Here is a 20,696-nt window from a genome sequence, read left to right as displayed (position 1 = left end):
CAGATATGGGGAGCCAATCTTCCTGCCTCTGATTTGGGTCAATGTCACAGTATGCTCATTCCCCCAATTCATTGCTGTTTTCCGGTCTAGGCCTTTGGGCTTTCTCTTTTTGTTAATTTTTTTTGTTATTTTTATGACAATAGCCTACTCAACAACTCTACAATAGGGCAGCATCTCTGCTCATTGGTACAAAAGAGGTAAACAACAATATTTTTCTATAATGAGTCAATTGTCTTTATTATTATTTTATATAACTTGACTTGCAACTAGTCAGTGTTAACTTACACTCTGTGAGTTGCAACCAGTCAGTGTTTACATACACTCTGTGAGTTGCAACCAGTCAGTGTTTACTTACACTCTGTGAGTTGCAACCAATCAGTGTTTACTTACACTCTGTGAGTTGCAACCAGTCAGTGTTTACTTACACTCTGTGAGTTGCAACCAGTCAGTGTTTACTTACACTCTGTGAGTTGCAACCAGTCAGTGTTAACTTACACTCTGTGAGTTGCAACCAGTCAGTGTTAACTTACACTCTGTGAGTTGCAACCAGTCAGTGTTTACTTACACTCTCTCCATCTCTCTCTCTCTCTCTCTCTCAGTTCTCTGACTCTAGCACCAAGATGAAGAGGAGCTTTTATGCTGCAAAGGATCTTTACAAATATCGCCACAGCTACCCGGTACGCTCCACACACACTCACACACACACGCACGCGCAAACACACACACACTTCCTGACTTTTCCTCCTTTTCCTCTCCCCCCTAGAACTACAAGGAGCCCCGGTTACCTAATGAGTACCGCAACCTTCGCTTCTACCTGAACACGATCCCTCTAATACCAGATGGTCAGTGCACACACACACACACACACACACACACACACACACACACACACACACACACACACACACACACACACACACACACACACACACACACATTTTAAGCTGTATAATTTATGTGATTGACCTGAATCCATCTCTAGTCATCTTCATTGAGGAGATCCTGACCAAATGGAAAGGAGATTACGACAAACTGGAGCACAATCACACCTACATACAGTGGTGAGAGCTCCGTCAAGTTACTATGGATGTGTGTGTCATGTGCACCTGCGATTACTGGGTTCAAATACTATTTCAAATATTTCAAAAACATTGAGTGTTTGTTCTAGCCTGCCAGGAGTGCCAGATGACAGGGTTTGCAGTTATGGGACCAGGCAAGCTCATTCAAACAGTAGTATTTGAACCCGGGTCTGTTACATATGTATGTATGGACATAGAAATGTATCTCATTCTTATTTGCAGGAACTAAACTGTCTTACACAAGCAGGAAGGAGAATAGCAAAGTTCAGCCAGTTCTCTGACACAGACCTACATAACTTAGAGACCCACACAACACCAAGAAAAAATAGTCACACCACTGAGGTTCACACATATGCTGCCAATCTCACTTACACCCTTTAGCGCCACCCTTATTATCTCTCGCTTCCTCTCATTCTCTGTCGTTCTCTCCTTTCTGACAGAGCTGATCATTAGCATAATATAAATGAGTGGGGTGTCTAAGAAGCACTGAGCACGTGCAGAAGGATGGCTGGCACTCCTTGAATTGACTTAATTAGAGACGTCAGCGAGAGAGAGAGAAGGAGAAAGGAAGATGTGTATAGAGAAATAGAGGGCAGAGGGGGAGAGCAAGAGAAAGACAATGACGACAGGAAAGAGAGGATGGGGAGGCATGCATAGAAAAGTCAGTGGCAGAGAGATAAACACACTCTGTGACGTTCATCTCTCTCTTTGTCTTTCCTGCAGGCTTTTCCCTCTGAGGGAGCAAGGGCTCAACCTCTATGCTCAAGAACTCACTCAGGAGGAGATCAAGGTAAAGACCGTAACAGGACCACATAACCACACATTGACCGATTTGACTGCAACTTGACCATTGTGGTTTTAATGATCTGAAAATGGCAGTATGTTTTCATGTTGTACAGGAATTTGGAATATTGTGGGATATACTCCAACTGATCGTTGCTATGTCCCAAAGGAATTCCTAAGCACTCGGGAGGCCAAGCGGCGATTCTTGCTGGCGTACACACTCATGCTGGATTTTTACGGAATCAAACTCCTGGATAAGATTGGGAATGTCACCCGAGCTTCCAACTGGCAAGAACGCTTCCAGCATCTCAATGAGTGAGTGATTCATACAGGTGTACACACACACACACACACACACGTACACACACACACACGTACACACACACACACGTACACACACACGTACACATACACACACACACGTGTACACACACACACACAAAACACACGTATACACACGCACGCGTACACGTACACGTACACGTACACACACACAAACACATACGCAAAAATACGCACAAACACACACGCACGTACAAACATACACACACATGCACACAGCACACACACACACGTACACACACAAACACATGTACACACACGTGCACACAAACAAGTGCACACGCACATGCACACAAACACACAGACACACGTACACACATACACACACACACACAAACACATACACAAAAATGCACACACACAAACACACACACACACACAAACATACATGCACATACAAACACACACGCACATACACACACACACACACACACACAACATACATACACAAACATACACAAACACATACAAACACAAAAACACACACAAACACACACAAACATACACGCACATACTGTACACACAAACACACACACACACACACACGCAAGCACGCACACACACGTACACACACACAAAACACATGTATACACACACACACAAAACACACGTATACACACACAAACACACACACAAACATACACGCACATACAAACACACACGCACATACACACACACAACATACATACACAAACATACAGATACACACACACACACACATACAAACACATACACAAACACACACAAACATACACGCACATACTGGACACACACAAACACACACACACACAAACATACACGCACATACTGGACACACACACACACACACACACACACACAAAACACACGTATACACACACACACACACATGCACGTACACACACAAAAACACACACACTCACTCACACACACACGCACGTTCAAACACACACGCACATGCATATATTCACACGCACACACACACACTTGTATACACACACACGTGCGTACACACACACAAACACGTGCACACACACGTATACACAAGCACACGTACAAACACACATGTGCACACACATGCACACACAAACATACACCCACACACACACACACACAAAGAGTATTAATTCCTTCTGTGTCATTGTCTTGCATTATTTTTCTCTCTCTGACATGCAAGAAAGATGAGGTTTGGGGAAATACACTCATGTGATGAGTAACCTACCTATTTCTCCCTCTGTCATTAGGTCACAGCACAACTACCTGCGGATCACGCGCATTCTCAAGTCTCTGGGTGAGCTTGGCTTCGAGGCCTTCAAAGCCCCCCTGGTGCGTCTGCTACTGGACGAGGCTCTGTGTCGAGGCACCCTGCCCAACATGCTGCACAGCATCCTGGAGTACTACGTCTACACAATCCGCCCACGCTCCCTCCGCCGCAGCCTGCTCCGCTACGCACAACAGCACTACCAGCCGGCCAACACTTTCCTCTGGGGGCCCCCGGCCAGGAGAAGAGGAGCTGGGGCCGGGCCAGGATCCATCCTGGAGAGGGAGAGGAGCGGAGGAGACCCCCATAGGGCTCGTAATCCGCTGACGAAGCAGGACTCAGGGGGAGGGGGGGATGGAGGAGGAGAGGGGAAGGGAACCAAGGGCTGTTCCGCTTCCACGAAATCCCTCCAAGAGGGGGTAAAGGGCGAGTACATTGAGACTGTACCACTGGAAGACTGAAGGGATTATAGTTTTTTTTTTTTGATGGGGGGGCGGTCATTGTAGAAATACTGGCCCATGCAATGTTTTTATGGACTTAAAAGTCGTAGCTAAGTTGTAGAGGCTAAGTTTAGTATGCAGCACAATCCTTAACGTTAAACTACTCTTGCAATGTTTTCTCTCTATCACAATGCATTTTGTCCTTTTGTATTGATTGACTGCACTTGGCAATCCACTCATAATTGTACAGACCCTTCTAGCCAAGCAGCTCACATTTAGGAGTTAGCATACAACAAACAGCCTGATTGGTTGGAAGTATGAAACAACAATCTGATAGGATTGAACAACTGCTTGACAAGGCGGCTGCTGTGTGGAATCTTGCACCTTTGACAATCTGTGTCTTCCTATATGAGATATCTCTGTTACTTCCTGGTTCCTTCTTGAGCTGATCTTCCTAATGGCTGCTGATCCTGGCAATGAGGGTGAATCATTGGCTGTCGGATCCCATCTTCCTACACAAAGCCTTCTGGAGCTTTCAGAGCAGCCAAGCTAGTCAGACGCACAGGCTCATATGAGATTTTCAGGTATACTGTAATGCGATTGAAAACATGGGCTGAAGTGTTAATACTGTAGCTACTAGATAGTATGTGTGTGTTGAGACTAGTGTGTTTGTGATAAGCAGTGTGTGTACTACGACTATCTGAAGTGCCTCTTTTCTATTCATCTTTTATTGGTTAATTGTGTTCAGTTAGGGATGTGTGTGTGTGTGTGTGTGTGTGTGTACTGATCAATGTTTCAGTTACATATTTTCATATATGAATTTGGTTAGCTGATGGGTTTTAGAGTAAAAGGCACGATTTGCTTCCATAAGAACAGAAACCGAACGTTTCAAACCGAACGTTTCAATGTACCAGTATGATTATAACAGGCAAATAACTGGACGGCAGCTTGGGATAGCACGTTTCTGTAGGGTACACATTTTACAGTACATTTACATCTGAGTCATCTAGCATACACATGATTCACAACAATACCTGGCACTTGGGTCCTGAATCCTGGACCATTCTATTGGGGAATAATTCCTAAGAATCCTAATGAGGATGATGTTGTTTTTTTATTGGGGAGAAAAAAAATGCAGAACTGTTGAGTGTATGTATATACACATTTGTAGTATAGCCTCTCAAAAAGGAGGCTGAGTGGATGGCTTGGATCCAACTCTCTCTGTCTTATTCTCTCTCTCCTTCTCCCTAGCCATACATTATTGGTTGGGATTGCCATGTTAAAATGTGCCAATGAAGACCAGTTAAAATGACTAATTTACTCCCTCACGTTCCCCCTTCTCTCAGAGGCTTATGATAAAGAAGGATCTCCTCCCTCTCTCTGTTTCTCTAAAGACACTCACGTTGTTTAACTGTCCCTATCGTCATCTGGGTCTAGATAGGCTTGGGAGAGGATGGGAGGATGGGGAAGAGGAGACGACTGAGGGAAGAGGACTAACTGTACATCCAGTCTATGGAACGCTGGGAAGCACGTCTTGTCGATGCGTACGTGTTCTGTGTCAGGTATAGATGCATCTCTCTCGCTCTCTCTTTCTCTCTCTCTGTTGTCTTCCTTGTGACTGATTGGTCTCTGGATGTGTAAAGGTTCCCTTCATAAGTGTGTTTTGTAAATTCTTATGATTTGTATAAGACAGTTTGTGGAGCATAATTTTATGGCTGCTGTAATAAATGATGGCAAAGCAACAGCAAAAGAACATGTGTACTTTGTGAGAGATAGAGAGAGAGTATATGGGAGTGGCTCGTCACTATAGACAAACCCAAACAGATCCATTTCTCTTTGTTAGGCATGTACCAAGAACAACCAAGGTTCTATCTGCAAAAAGTTCTGAACCCTCATTTGTTTGAATGGTGTCAGCAATTTCCATCTTTATTCTTTTGAACTTGACATTAATTGGGGTATTTAGAGTACTATATACACTGAGTGTACAAAACATTAAGAACACCTGCTTTTTCCATGACATAGACTGACCAGGTGAATCCAGCTGAAATCTATACTCTCTTACTGATGTCACTTGTTAAATCCACTTCAATCAGTGTAGATGAGACAGGTTAAAGAATGATTTTTAAGCCTTGAGACAATTGAGACATGGATTGTGTATGTGTGCAATTCAGAGGGTGAATGGGCAAGACACAAGTTAAGGGCTTTTGAACGGGGTATGTTAGTAGGTGCCAGGCACACCGGTTTGTGTCAGGAACTGCAATGCTGCTGGGTTTTTCACGCTCAACAGTTTCCCGCGCGTATCAAGAATGGTCCACCACCCAAAGGACATACAGCCAACTTGACACAACTGTGGGAATCAGTGGAGTCAACATGGGACAGCATCGCTGTGGAACGCTTTCAACACCTTGCAGAGTCCATACCTTGGTGAATTGAGGCTGTTCTGAAGGGGGGAGGGGTGCAACTCAATATTAACAAAGGCGTTCTTAATGTTTTGTACACTCAGTGTAGCTAGAGAACATTAAACAGAACAAGGCTATGTCAATAACTCAGATAAAACCTTCTAGTCCCAAGCTCTCGAAATTCACCATTAGATGGATAGAATATGTATGTTCTAGCCATTCTATGAGCCAGACCTACGATAACCCTGACTGCCCAATGCCAGTTTACCACAAAAGGTGAGTGTATAGCCTGTAGCACACAGATGAGTCTGAAGAGAGCCATGGATCTCCAGAGTTATGGAAATGTCAGTGTACAGCAGACATTTGGAATCTTAAACACTAAAATAACACACACTGGTTTCTGCTAATTGAGGTGTGTGTTTGGTGAGAAGAAGAATGTGTGAGGGATATGACACACACACACGTACGTACACACACACACACACGTCATGTCAACAGCAGCTAATCATGCCTTCTAAGAGAATGCATGTATTTAATTAGGGCTTATTGTGTAAGGTAAAGCCTTGCTGTCTTACTAGATATTGGTTGATGTTAATAATGTTGTGTGTTGAGTACAGAGTGGTAGATGGGGACTGTTGTGTCACACTTTGTTCTGGATTGGGGTCGTCAGACTGCTGAACAATTAATCAAATGGCCACCCGGGCTATTTACAATGACACTACCCCCCCCCCCCCCCCCCCCCCCCTTTGTTATTACACTGCTGCTACTCGCTGTTTATTATCTATGCATAGTCACTTTTCCCCGACCTACATGTACAAATTCCTCAACTAACCTGTACCCCCACATATTGACTCGGTACCGGTACCGCCTGTATAGATAGCCTTGTTATTGTTATTTTATTGTGTTACTTCATATTTGATTTTTTACTTTATTTTATTTAGTAAATGTTTTCTTAACTCTATTTCTTGAACTGCATTGTTGGTTCAGGGCTTGTAAGTAAGCAATTCATGGTAAGGTCTACCTACACCTGTTGTATTCGGTGCATGAGACAAAATAAAATGTATTTGATTTGAGTGTGTGGGTATGGTGGGTTCAGTGTCATGTGTTGGGAGTGGAAGTAGAGGCAGTCTGCACCTAGTGTCATTTGGGTAGAAGTTTCCCTGGTGAAATGTGTGGTGTATAATTAGAGGTAGTGGTGAGCTGTGTTGGGGTATTCTGTGGTGAGCTGTGAGCTGTGTTGTCGTATTCTGTGGTGAGCTGTGTTGGGGTATTCTGGGGTGAGCTGTGTTGGGGCATTCTGTGGTGAGCTGTGTTGGGGTATTCTGTGGTGAGCTGTGTTGGGGTATTCTGTGGTGAGCTGTGTTGGGGTATTCTGGGGTGAACTGTGTTGGGGCATTCTGTGGTGAGCTGTGTTGGGGTACTTATGTTGAGCTATGTTGGGGGGATGGATGTTGTGGTGTGTTGGGTAGGAGTATGGGGTATTCTGTGTTGGGGAGTGGTTGTTACTGTGGGTTAAGTGCAGTGTACCCACAGCACTGATTCATACTGACAGAATGAGGCGGCTGCCTCCTGGAATGGGTGCTGGAGCAGAGCGAGTGACTCACCCTGTGTGTGGGTATGTGTAAAGGAGAGAGACTATTTCAATTGGCGGCATTGTCTTACAGAGAAGGACCAAATAGGCCAAAATATTGTCTCTTCATCTTGTAACACACACACACTACAAACCACTAATCCTAAAACCACACATCTGTACCAGTATCACAGCATGTGTATGTGCTTTATGTGTTACAATAATGTCACAGATCTGTTTGTGTGCACGCCTGTCTGCCCATGTGTGAGACTGACATTCACTCTCCTTCCAGAATAGAGCTTATGTCTTAGCTATCTGTACCAGATGGCTTCACGGTGTGTTACTCCTCTTCTTGTTTCAGTTTCCTCTGAAGTTTGGACTGGAAACTCGTGCAGGTGTTGTGTCTGCACCTGATAAGATAAGAAGCTTCTTTCCGTCTGTACCACCAGTGGGCTCCAGGGATTTGTCCCTCAGAGTTGGTGTCATAATTATCCTCACCTAACATCCACACATTTTTGGCGAGAAATATTTTGTTATGTGGGCCAATCAAAAGTTCAACCTCTAACACATTGTATGTATTATATTAGCTATTTGTAAGAGGTGCATATGACGCATCTAATCCAATTTAGCGTTTGTGCGTTCTCATCTACAGTTCCATGTAACAAATCAGAGTGACATTCAGAACTCGTATACTGTATAATACACATGTGAACTGGAAGGTACCATATGGCAAATAAAGAGGAAAAGATTCATAAGAAACTTTGTTCCAAATGGGGAATTTATCTTGGACATACATAAACAAACCACTACTGTATAAAATGTATTAAATATTAAATCATGCCCTTCAGATGAACATTGCAAAATATAAAATGCAACAGTATTATGGTTGGATTGGACGACCTTTAATCTCGGCACTCAAAACCAAATTTCACATGCGCTGTCTGTTACGAGAGACTATAACCACTCTATATTTCAAAATGGCATCCTAGGTTTCTCAGACGAAACTGGACTTACATTTCGGGGTGTTTCAGTCTGAGGTCGAAACTAGTTAGAAAGCAGATCTCTGAGTAACAAGGCGCAGAAAGAGAAGTGAAAATTAGAGAAGCCTACACCCATAAGGACAAAGACAATATTGGAGTATGCTTATTTGACCAACATTTGACCAACTTATTTGACCAAGGAGTTGACCATGAATGAATGATTCAATGATATGTGGTTAAGGGGGTTCACAGAAGGTTACATGAGATGGAATCACACACACACAATGTGCTTGATTAACCTTTGACCTTTCTTGGTCAGACTGTTACTGTGATCCAACATGATCACAATACTCACATAATCCTGCCTCTCCAGCTGTACAAAGTACATGTTATTCCATGTCTATTTGTGTGCAGTAATTTTGTGTGCGAATGTGTTAATGTCATAGTGTATAACAGCATTGTGCGTGTGTGTGTGTGTGGTGTGTTTGTGAGAGAGAGGGGTGGCTCAGCCAGCTGTTCCATTCACCGCAGAAATCCCCAGGTCAGCTCTGTGACCCAGGTTTCAGTTCCTCATGGCAGAAAGACAAGCAGTGATATAAATATTGGAATAGAGATAGAAAGCATGTGAATCCCCTAAACAGTCCAAGTGAGACCAACAGCACCGCAAGAGTTGAGGATGATGGTAAACCCAGTAAACCCATGGTTTAGTCTCAAGGATGATAGTAAACCCATGGTTTAGTCTCGAGGATGATAGTAAACCCATGGTTTAGTCTCGAGGATGATAGTAAACCCATGAGTGTTTTACTCTCATTGAAATAAATGACACACATGATTAATTACAAAACAGAGAAGGTTGTGGTGAAGAATAGCCTTTATTCATCAAATTCAAAATACATTGAACATTTAAAACAATTGTTAGATCAAACAAATGACACATATTTACTGTTATTAAAAGCACACACTAACACAGAAACTCTCAACTTCACCCTATTTGAAGAGCTGGAACTATCACCATGCCAACACCTCTGCAGTCTTTTAAGACCTGCAAGAGTGAGTCATCAAGGGAAGAGAAGCAGTGTTCAGTGTGGAATCAGGCCTATAGTCATTCTGGATAATATATAAGGCAGTAATTCTATGGTACTTCCGATGCAATGTGTGATCTGCAAGCAGAGAATGATAGAGGCCTCTAGCGGCCAAAAGCATTTTAGCAAGGGCAGCGCCATCGAGGGTTTCCACTATGGTTGGACAGTATCCAGATTTTCTCTTATTGTCATACCGTCCTCTCATTCCAGGTTTTATGGTATTACCGGCCAAAAAACACCAAAAAAAAGCCCATTCGGTGTCTATTACCAGAATGCTAACAAAATTAGCACAAATAATTGTGAATTTCCATTGAGACTGCTAGCTAAATATGTTTAACGAGCGCAGAGGCAATCCAACTCAAAGTTATACATATATAGGTAGGAGCTACCAAATATAATTTTTGGTGAGTTTAGAACATTTATAAGCAAATGTGAACAAAGGACATTGTGTAAATGAACAAAGTTGAGAGACGTACTTGTCGGAAGGAAGAACAGTACTGGCTCTGGAGCAGCATGTGTACACGCTATGTCTGTGTGGAATCGCTAGGGCAATGGGCCTGCTTGCTCTGCTCTGAGAAGAAGGGGGAGGAGCAGAAGGGCTAAGAACAGAGAGAAGAAAAAACATATTAAAATCAAGATACAGATAACTCATCCAAAGGGCTTTGACTTCTTAAACACAGCACAATTCAGCCCCTTACTTACTCAAATCTGACTAAAATCTGTTCATCTACAGCCCCAGGAAGAATATCAAACGTAAAAATGTTCACATTTTCATAAATTCTTAGAAGGTTTAGGAATTACGTATACTAAGGCATTTGTGAAAATTCTATAGCAATATAGTGGGAAAGCTGCTGTGCGTTTGGACAACTAATGGACACTGCAGCAAATAAAACCTAATAAAAAACATCCGTCTCGTCCAAGACCGGTGCGCTATAGCCAATCAGAGATAAAGTAGGCCTTCATACAAACAAGCCATTTGCCACACGGGCCTGCCATCATTCACGTTTTACTGGACTGTGTGTTTACAGGCAGATGGGCCTGCCATCATTCACGTTGAACTGGACTGTGTGTTTACAGGCAGATGGGCCTGCCATCATTCACTTTGAACTGGACTGTGTGTTTACAGGCAGATGGGCCTGCCATCATTCACTTTTAATTGGACTGTGTGTTTACAGGAAGTTGCAACAGCACGACTTTAGATCATTAGAACTCATTTGAATGGATTTCTACAAATATGTCAACACCGCGGAAGTCCTCTTACATTTGGGAACTTTACAGTCATTCATCAAACAAACATGAAAAGGTAGGTTCTCTCTCCCTCAGTTATGCACATCAACAACAAGATCAACAACTAATGCTAGCCCAAGCAAGATCAGCTAAAATCTAACGAAGGAACATTAGATAAACCCTCAACTTCTTGAGCTAGTTGGCTGTCAAAATTGCACTGATAAACAATGGGAAATTGTAGCCTACTCGTCATTCTGCAGCTTGCCTGTAAATGCATGCTTGTCAAAAACCAAGCACCCAAGCTAACTGGCTAAAGTTGGCTAGCTTGTTAGCTAGCTACTTCCAGACACAAATGAGAGAACACCTCACTCTGACCATTTTACTTGCTGAGCTTGTTAGGCTGTTTTGGCTACGTTTACTGACACCGGTCATATTCATATTCAGTCGTCTGAATTCGGAGTAGATAGCCAGAGTGAATTTGCGAATGCAAGACATATGCTAAATGTATAACAGTCGTTAAAGTTCTTGCTAGCTAACCAAATGACACCTGTATCTCTAGCTGTGTACAGCCACCGAAAAACAATATGGAAGGGACAATGTCAGTCACTCACCCACCCACTCCTCGTTAGCTAGCTAACGTTAGGCTCCGTGTTTTTAGCTTGCTACATAAATAGATACCCTAGCCTATTAGCCACATTAAGACTGACTTTGCTAGTTTGATTGTTTTGATATTCCAAGCCTTAGTCACATTAGTCTGTTTTTGGCCAAAATATTGGCCAATGTACCAGGCCAGCTGTGATTCACAACATGAAAGCAATATTTTTTGGACTACCAAGAAATGTATTGGTAAATTATATGAATCAGGCATTGAACTGCATCCATATAGTTTGCCAACAAGGCCTTAGTGTACACCATGGAATGTTGAGTCACAGAAATTATTTTTAAATCAAGTTTGTTTTGTAGAATAAACTGTGAATTGTATATTTTTGACTGATATTACGATTGTCTGTTTCATATCTGCAAAGTAGTTAAAACGCTGTTAGTTCCACTTCAAACATTGTTAGACTAATTAGTCAGACTAATTTTGTGCTTCAGTTGCACTTCTCCACTCGGATGAGAATTCTTGAACTGCGTTCTCTCAGCAGACAGCGCTCTGACTGAATTGTAGCTACTTTTCTTCAGGACTTTTCTTGGTGTAGCAAGCTTACTTTTATTCTGTAAAATGCAAGATTAACTTTAAGCAAAACCTCAAGAAATGTAGCTGGCTACATTATTTCTATGACAAACATTAGAAATATGATGGCCATTAATCATTTTTGCAAAAAAAATACATTGCCATTTCATTGTAAGCTCATTTACTGCCAGTGTTCCACTTCTGCCATCATCTGAAGAAAATGAAGATATATTTTGCCGAATGTGTTACACTAATGTATTTTCTGTGAAGGAAAACTAGTGTTGCACGTCCCTGATCACTCTATTGAAGCAACAAAAACACTGTTGGCTTTCAATATACAACACCACACTTTCTCCTGTTGTGCTGTTTACAAACAAACATATGACTGTCTCAAATGCTCTGTGGAACTATTTCAAATAATGTGATAGGTGAAATTAAGAACGCAGTCTGCTTTATCTCCTAACGTATTGCACAAGTTGACTTCAGGTATTTACTTAAAAAGTAGCTACAAATATGACAATTTATTGAAAAACCTATAAGAAATTGTTTAAACGATATTGACGGTATTGAAAAACCCTCCCATTGCTATTCCCAAGCCTAGTTTCCACCATGCTTACGCCATTTTAAAGCAGTCAACTGGGTGGGGATTCCAATGGGTTGTAGCCTCAATGGCACAGCCCATGCTGACACAGACGCTATAATGGCACAGATATAAAGATGAGTCCTCTATCTATATCTGCAAGGCAAACCTTTTGTGGTGAATTGAAAGGGAAGGCATTACTGCATATTCAACACTGCCTCAGAAAAAGTAAACCATGGAGAAAGGACGCCCTCTAGAGTCTGAATGAAGGAAAAGCTTCCATTTCTTCCTGTGACGTCAGCTAGCTAGCTAAATAGATAGAGCAAGCAAGCTAAACACAAAGAACATTGGGGTTAGGGAGTAATAACAGTAGAACAAGGTCACTAAATCTAACCCATTCCATGGAGGAATGGTAGGAGACATGGAGAGGGCTGTGTGTGTCTCTGTGGGGTCATCTGAAGGTATTTATAGCTACTTCCTTTTGGGCTCCCTGTTGCAGTGACGTCAGTCTGGGTGGGTCTGGTTCCAACTGAACTGACCAGGTCAGGGCACACTGGTGTACACACACACACACACTTTTACAACACTGCCCCAATCACACAATGGTTTGTGTCGACTTCCTCTGTGCGTTGTGCCTCCCACAGCCACTTAACATACCATAGGCTTCGGTCAACACATAGCAGAGGACATGGTCCATTAGATCAGCACACCTATATATAACATTACATTAGGATTGGTATATCTGTGACAGGAAAATAGGTTCAATTCTCTACTGGGACCAGGCTTTACATACTGTATAGAGTACATACACAGTCTGGGCTTCATACATAGTTTATAGTGCCTATATTTGTTTAGGGACACAAAATGACAAAGCAATATACATTTCTTTTATATTTAAGTGTAACTGCTTCCTCTTCATTTTTTGGCTCAATTTTTGGGGGTCTGGGAGTGCATACAGTATGTGCAAATATGTACGATTGTGTGCACGACCACTACCGGTCAAAACGTTTAGAACACCTACTCATTCAATGGTTTTTCTTTATTTTTACTATTTTCTACATTCCAGGTGACTACCTCATGAAGCTGGTTGAGAGAATGCCAAGCGTGTGCAAAGCTTCATCAAGGCAAAGGGTGGCTACTTTGAGGAATCTCAAATATATTTTGATTTGTTTAATACTTTTTTGGTTACTACTTGATTCCATGTGTTATTTCATAGTTTTGATGTCTTCACTATTATTCTACAATGTAAAAAATAGTACAAATAAAGAAAAAAACTTCAATGAGAGGGTGTTTTGAAAATATTTTGACCGGCAGTGTATATTGTGTGTCGTGTGTTCACGCAAGTGTGTGTGTTTCCTGCAGCGAGTCTGTTGTGAGATTGGTGGTCCTGTCCCACCGGAGCAGACATGTCACAAGTCACAGCCAATCAGATGGCGGCCCCTCCCTATTTCCTGCTCTGCCTCGGTCGGCATTCCCAAAGTGCTCCGCAGTATTCCAGGAGCGTTCCCAAGTCAGGCAGCGCAAACATCCCACTCCCGGCTACTAGAGGGCGCCGCTGAGAGTGTAGGATGTTTACACTGCCTGAAACCCGGAGAGGTCATAGGTCGGCAGTTAGAACTCATCCTTACCCACAGATCAGATTACCCTAATCCTAAACTTTACACGACTGTGTCTCAATACTCATTAACAGCGTACTGTCCTTGTCTCCTTTCCTTCAAGAGCACTGTTTGGTAAAAGGACTTGACAGGTTTCTACCATGCTTCTATAGCTTGTCATGTCCTCTGAGATCAGTGGTCAGAAAAGGCAGTAGATAAAGTAGTGTCCGGTTTTCACTCACCCCCCGCCACTTCTCCTCTCTCCTTAGGATGTAACCCCTCCCTGCTACTGTGAACCAACTGCCATGAACAGAGCCGTTTCCTCTCCTCCCTCTTTCTCCCACTCTGTTTTTCTAAAGTCCTTTGGGCACAATCATCAGAGACGGTGCCAACAGACAGACAGTGTCGTGGAAAGTAGCAGTTTGTGTGTCTCCAGTTCGTTCACTTCTCAGTGGTCATAATTGAGATCCATCAATATATGAAGTCCCCTGGGACTGGCCTGTGACACAGAGAGATATCCAGAGGGTGAAACGGTTTGTTCCACTAAACATCCTTGGATTTAATTGATCAATTCATGTTACAGATTGGTCATAGTCCACACTACAGGTTTCTCCATGTATGGCTCTATGTGCATGCAGTGAAAGCCTCTATGACAAATACAGTTGACTCTAAGCCTAATAGTGATGGCTATCACAGTTGTTGCCATGTAAAAAAAAATAGCTGTATAGTAGTTGCGATGATAATGGCAGTTGGCTGCTGCAAACATCCGACTGAAAGCCCTATATGAAACACCAGCTTTCAGTCAAGGATGTTTACAGTAGCCCATACTGCCAGCTGTGCTGGAGAGGGTACATGGACACTGCTCAAACCAAACACTGGGCATTACTTGCACTAGGTTTTGGTAACATACAGCATAGTCATATGGAAACCATGTGTTTGATGTGTTTGATGCATATTCTATTGATTTCGTTCCAGTCATTACTAGGAGTCTGTCCTCCCAATTTAAAAAGGTGCCACTGGCCACCTATGGTACAGCTAAAGTTCGGTTGGGTCAACTGTCTTCAAGTTAGCACCAAAGGTCCAGCAACATTCTAAATACAAACACGGCTCCCGTCAAAATCTCAAATCTTCAATCAACTTGGCTCTGTAACTGCAGATTCTGAGTCCAGTATATAGTCACTGGTCTCCAGTATGTTTTCTCTGCCTTTCCTTTGTTGATCTGTAAGCATTCTGTCAGCATGTGACATACCACAACGACAGCCCCCACACACAATGTACTGGCATCATATTTACCATGTAAACACCACACAGGGCTTCTGTTTAGCCATCACACACACACACATGAAACAACTGCTCCTTCACACGCAAAGCAGTGTGTCTGCACTGTAGACCTCTCTCCCAGTGGCCTTTCCACCCTTGATCCCCCAACCAAAATTCTGACTTCCTGCCTCCCCCTGGTATCCCACTCCTCCTCCCACCCCACAATCAAAGTGCTCATTGCCTTGTTTACCACACACACCCTAACCTCTGCGTGACATTTGTGTGTGCCTATATGTAGGGGAATAGATGTTTATGCTGTGCGTGTGTGTGTGTGCCTATATGTAGGGGAATAGATGTTTATGCTGTGTGTGTGTGCCTATATGTAGGGGAATAGATGTTTATGCTGTGTGTGTGTGCCTATATGTAGGGGAATAGATGTTTATGTTGTGTGTGTGTGTGTGTGCCTATATGTAGGGGAATAGATGTTTATGCTGTGCGTGTGTGTGCCTATATGTAGGGGAATAGATGTTTATGCTGTGTGTGTGTGAGCCTACATGTATTTGTGCATGTAATTACATGTGTAAACAGTGACGAGATAAAATTAGTCACTACAATCTATAGCACCTTATTCCATGTGCTCCATCCCCTAACCCTGTTCCATCATTCAAACCAACTACCTATTTCACATTGAGTGGACAGTTTAAGTGTGTTACTGTTGGCCTAATGTCCGTGGAATGTCTGTTTTTGTCACATTTGTTCAGCTGTGATACCATCACTATCATGGTCGGGTGTGTCTGGGTCTGTAAACTGAACATGTGTATCTGTGTGTGTAATTATATAATGTGTGTTTGTGTGTGGACCACGACACTGCTATGGCTTAGACTTCCAGCCTCCATCCCAGTGCTTAGGTCACGGAGAGAACAAAGCAAACTTTATCAGAATACTGCAATCCCACATTCCCCGGATTCTTAGCACTTGGCAACTGGTAAGCACACAGAGGAGAGAAGGGAGATGGGAGAGGGGGATGGGTGGGAAGTACTGCCTTCCAGTTTTATTTCCATACAGTAGCCTTTCTCACTCTTCAAGACTGACCCGCTGAACTCATAGGTCCAAAACCTCTCCAGCTAAAATATCCTGTATGTAATGTGTTATAATTCCACGTGTCCCTTATGAGACGCCATGGGGGTCATACATCAAATCCAATGTATAAATGTGGGTCACGAACTGAGGCCAGTGTGACCTGTACATTTTAACACACTGTATCAAAGGTCCTGCCCCTTAACCGCGTATTCCCCCTCTGTGGAAGGTGTCAAAGTCACGGCAAGGTTATGACTCCACCCACAGAAGACAGAGTAGTGTGATATAGCAGGTAGTGAGAGTGAGGGTTAACTTTAGCTTCAACAGTATTAGACTAAACGGCAGAGAACGTTACTGCAAACAAGCTGGTAAGGAAAGGTGGGGAGTTTATAGTGTTCTTTGTCTGGGGGTTCTATGAGCTCTGGGTCACCCTCGGAATAGAACACACACACACTGGACAGAGAACCCGAATTCTTGCTTGGTTTAACGGTCTCAGTCATCAAAGCATTCCACCTAAAATCACGCCTGAGCCACATTTCACCTGCCTGCCAGTTGGCAGACACACTCAAAACACCTGTAACACAATTACACACACCCACACAAATCACTGCTGCATAGCGGACCTCACAAGAGGAGAAAGGGGGCCAACACAGACTCCCCCTATCACTGGCTTCAGCTGACAGGCTTCCTACAACAGGACAGTCTACAGAACTCCGTGACTCTAGGCATGATTATAAACAACATGCTATTTGGCTATGCAGGCTCCTGACATCTGTTAGTAGTTGATGTTATTCTTTAATAACACAGACCCAAAGCAAATCTGGGGGAGGAAAATAGGTTTATTCAAAAAGGACAAATCATGCTTGGAAGTAGATGGTCATTCTCCCCTGTCCTCAGTGATGCTCTCTCAGTGATTCTCTCCCTGAACAAAGGGAAAGGATGTAGTTTATAACCCAGCCCTAGCCTGTGTTGACCAATTAGAACTCCTTGCAATAAAACTGGATTAATGGCCAAATAACAAGTATCCTATTTCAAGTTGAATATATAGACAAATTCCTCCCATGTCGCTGCATTCATTCCCTATTTCAGAAATAACACTTTCATTTTATCGTTAGTACTGTATTGTCCTCTGTCTCTGCGTTGTGTATTTAGCTTCAAAATATTATTATACCTCCATACTCCTTGGCTATGCAGGCTTATCATTCCTGCCACTATCTTCTGCTTTAACACAAAACATCCTTCATCCAAGCCCATAGCCGCTCTGCTGTAACCTCAACACCCCCCCCCCCCCCCCCCCACACTCTTAGAAAAAAGGGTTCCAAATGGGTTCTTGGGCTGTCCCCATAGGAGAACCCCTTTTGGTTCCAGGTAGTACCCTCAGTGTAAAGGGTTCTACATGGAAATCAAAAAGGATCTAACTGGAAACAAAAGGGTTCTTCAAAGGGTTCTCCTATGGGGACAGCCAAAGAACCCTTTTAGGTTCTAGATAGAAAAAAAAGTACATGATGACTGATGACCTCATGCACACTACTAGCCTATGAAGCCTTATGACCTCCATACTCCTTGCCTACGTAGCTTTACTACCTTCCCATTCCTCAACTTTGAAGACTTATGTCCTTCACTTAAAGAAAGGTGATGAAGGCTTGCGGTTGTCAAACTGCCAGGGCTGTATGTTTAGCTCAGTCCTTCGGTTCGGTCACGTGTTTCCATACCCTATCTGATAGCACAGACCCCGGCCCCTTAACCCTACCCCCTCTCCCATTCAACTTTTCTCTCACTAGCTTTTTCCAAGAAATTCTGAGAAGGTGCAGGGTGGCAGTCATATGACCTTGGGACAGGACTCCAGCGAGACTTAATCGGAACGCCGGTATTCCGAGCACGATCGGGAACACTAACAGGATCGGTGAGTCATGACACTGAAACACTGAATAACACCGCTAACTCCCATCCCAAAGGTCAACCAGAGTGCTAATGTCCTGCCGCCCATGATCCCAATACAAGTAGAGCAAAAAAAACTTTCCCAAATAATGCTAAGCTTGACAGAGAAAACGTGAACAGTCAGTCATGGTGGGGGGTCTAAACTGAAAGGTCCAATGCAGCAGTTCTCTCAACATTCAACTCATTTCTGGGTAACAATTAAGTACCTTACTGTGATTGTTTTTGATCAATATGGTCAAAAAGAAACAAAAATAGTTTCTTAGTAATTAGACATTTCTCAAGCAAGAATTTAGCTAGGACTGTCTGGGAGTGGTCTGAGTGGGGATTGGAAATCTAGCCGTTATTGGCAGAGAGGTTTGGAACTCTTTCTTATTGGTGTATTAACTATTATACTGCCTGGTGATGTCACCAGACACGCCAAAACTCCATCCCACCAAAACAGGCAGACATTTCAGGTGTGTTTTTCAAACAGCTCTTACACTAAAAGAGCATTATCATAATTTTCACAATTTCACAGTATTATTCATATATATATATGAAAAACAGGAAATCATGTTTTTGACTGCATTGGGCCTTTAATTGGTGAAGAGTGTTTGCATGTGTGTGTGTGTAGTGAGCAAGCGTTGATGTGTAGGCAATGCGCTTGTATATGCTCTTGAAAACATTTTGTTGTGTGTGCATCTCTGTGTGTGTAACTCACACTCCCGGTCCAGCATAAACTCCACGACCTGGCCTGTTCTGAGACAGGAAGTGATCCCATCATCTCCATGGGAACGGTCCTGTGAGCTGAGCTGAGCCAGAGACCCCTCAGACAGAAGAAAAGTTTAGATCAACACACATAGGCTCTTTCACAAAGAAAGACCTTCCCTTTACAACCCCATTAAACAAAACCACTAACACTTACAGTACAACTATCAATCTTTAGAGGTGAAAAATCATGTCATGCCAAAATATAGGATGTCAAGTGTTTTATAGACACATTGGGTGTTGTATAGACACATTTGGAGGTATAACTAAAATAAGTAGTATCAGTATCAGTATCTATAACTTGGGGGTACAGATGCTTCATGTTTGCAGTCTTGCAGAGTCCCTTTAACTACTGTTGCTATAACTACTGTAGCACCCTATTGACTCCTGAATGATGGTGCCATTATTTGAGTTTAACAATCAATATATTTATCTACATGTAATTGTACTTGATTTAAATTTGTTTCTAAAGATACAATGATAGTCTTGTCTACATAATAAAATAAGTGGGTTTTTGTCCCAGCCATGAATGGCTTGCTATTCTCTGAGTCTTACAGAGCCATTGAACTTGCCTGGGAACGCAATTACATCCCAAGCGAACAGCCGGGAATTTTTTTTTTCTCCGTGGAGAAAAAAAAAGAGGAATAGGCGAAGTTGCGCCTCTTCCAAATGCGATCCTCGATTACTTTGGACACACTGTAGACTACTTACCGCATCCACGAAAAGGTAAAAAGTTAACTGCGTGAAAACGGCAAGTTATGCTGGTCTGGGACAACCAATAAACTCTCTGCTTTCGCAGTACTGGCAGCCCGATATTTCGTCATCTTCGGATTAAGTTCACTATAACCCCAGAAAAGTATATAGAAAAACACACATCAGGCTGTAAAGTATGGATGTAGAACACTTCAAAATGTTAAAAGCGTCCTTGTCCGCCGTCACCCTTTTTGCCGTCCTTCAGTCTGGAGATTTTCTACAAAGATTTCTGGACTCGAGTACCTCCCCTTTTCTGTCAGAGCTGACCAATGGCTGCCCGGACTGTGCGCATCGACGGGAAAATAATAGCCTGCTCAGCTCAGTTACCTTGCGCGCGTCCTTCCTTTGCCATCCATCCCATGACCTCCAACTGTCCGCAGATGTTCCCAAAACTCCAGAATAGAACGTCCATCCGTTATCTTTAATGGTA

At 42.9% G+C, this 20,696-nt stretch overlaps 1 protein-coding gene across 2 annotated transcripts in view; it reads left to right on the top strand.

The window, feature by feature from the left end:
• LOC110528682 (opioid growth factor receptor-like protein 1) overlaps nucleotides 1–5,628 on the top strand; it is a 6,451-nt gene extending 823 nt beyond the window's left edge. The window contains exons 2-8 of one of the 2 annotated variants that reach the window (XM_021610818.2): nucleotides 144–197; nucleotides 600–677; nucleotides 764–842; nucleotides 983–1,061; nucleotides 1,803–1,869; nucleotides 2,032–2,177; nucleotides 3,428–5,628. In XM_021610818.2, the coding sequence (XP_021466493.2) occupies nucleotides 144–197; nucleotides 600–677; nucleotides 764–842; nucleotides 983–1,061; nucleotides 1,803–1,869; nucleotides 2,032–2,177; nucleotides 3,428–3,905 (981 nt within the window). In that variant the 3' untranslated portion in view covers nucleotides 3,906–5,628. The remainder of the gene's footprint in view (nucleotides 1–143; nucleotides 198–599; nucleotides 678–763; nucleotides 843–982; nucleotides 1,062–1,802; nucleotides 1,870–2,031; nucleotides 2,178–3,427) is intronic. The other variant, XM_021610825.2, reaches the window with a different exon arrangement.
• The last annotated feature ends 15,068 nt before the right edge of the window (nucleotides 5,629–20,696 follow it).

This window comes from Oncorhynchus mykiss, chromosome 1 (assembly GCF_013265735.2).
Source record: "Oncorhynchus mykiss isolate Arlee chromosome 1, USDA_OmykA_1.1, whole genome shotgun sequence".
NCBI lineage: Eukaryota > Metazoa > Chordata > Actinopteri > Salmoniformes > Salmonidae > Oncorhynchus > Oncorhynchus mykiss.
This window is presented reverse-complemented; position numbering and strand designations above follow the sequence as displayed.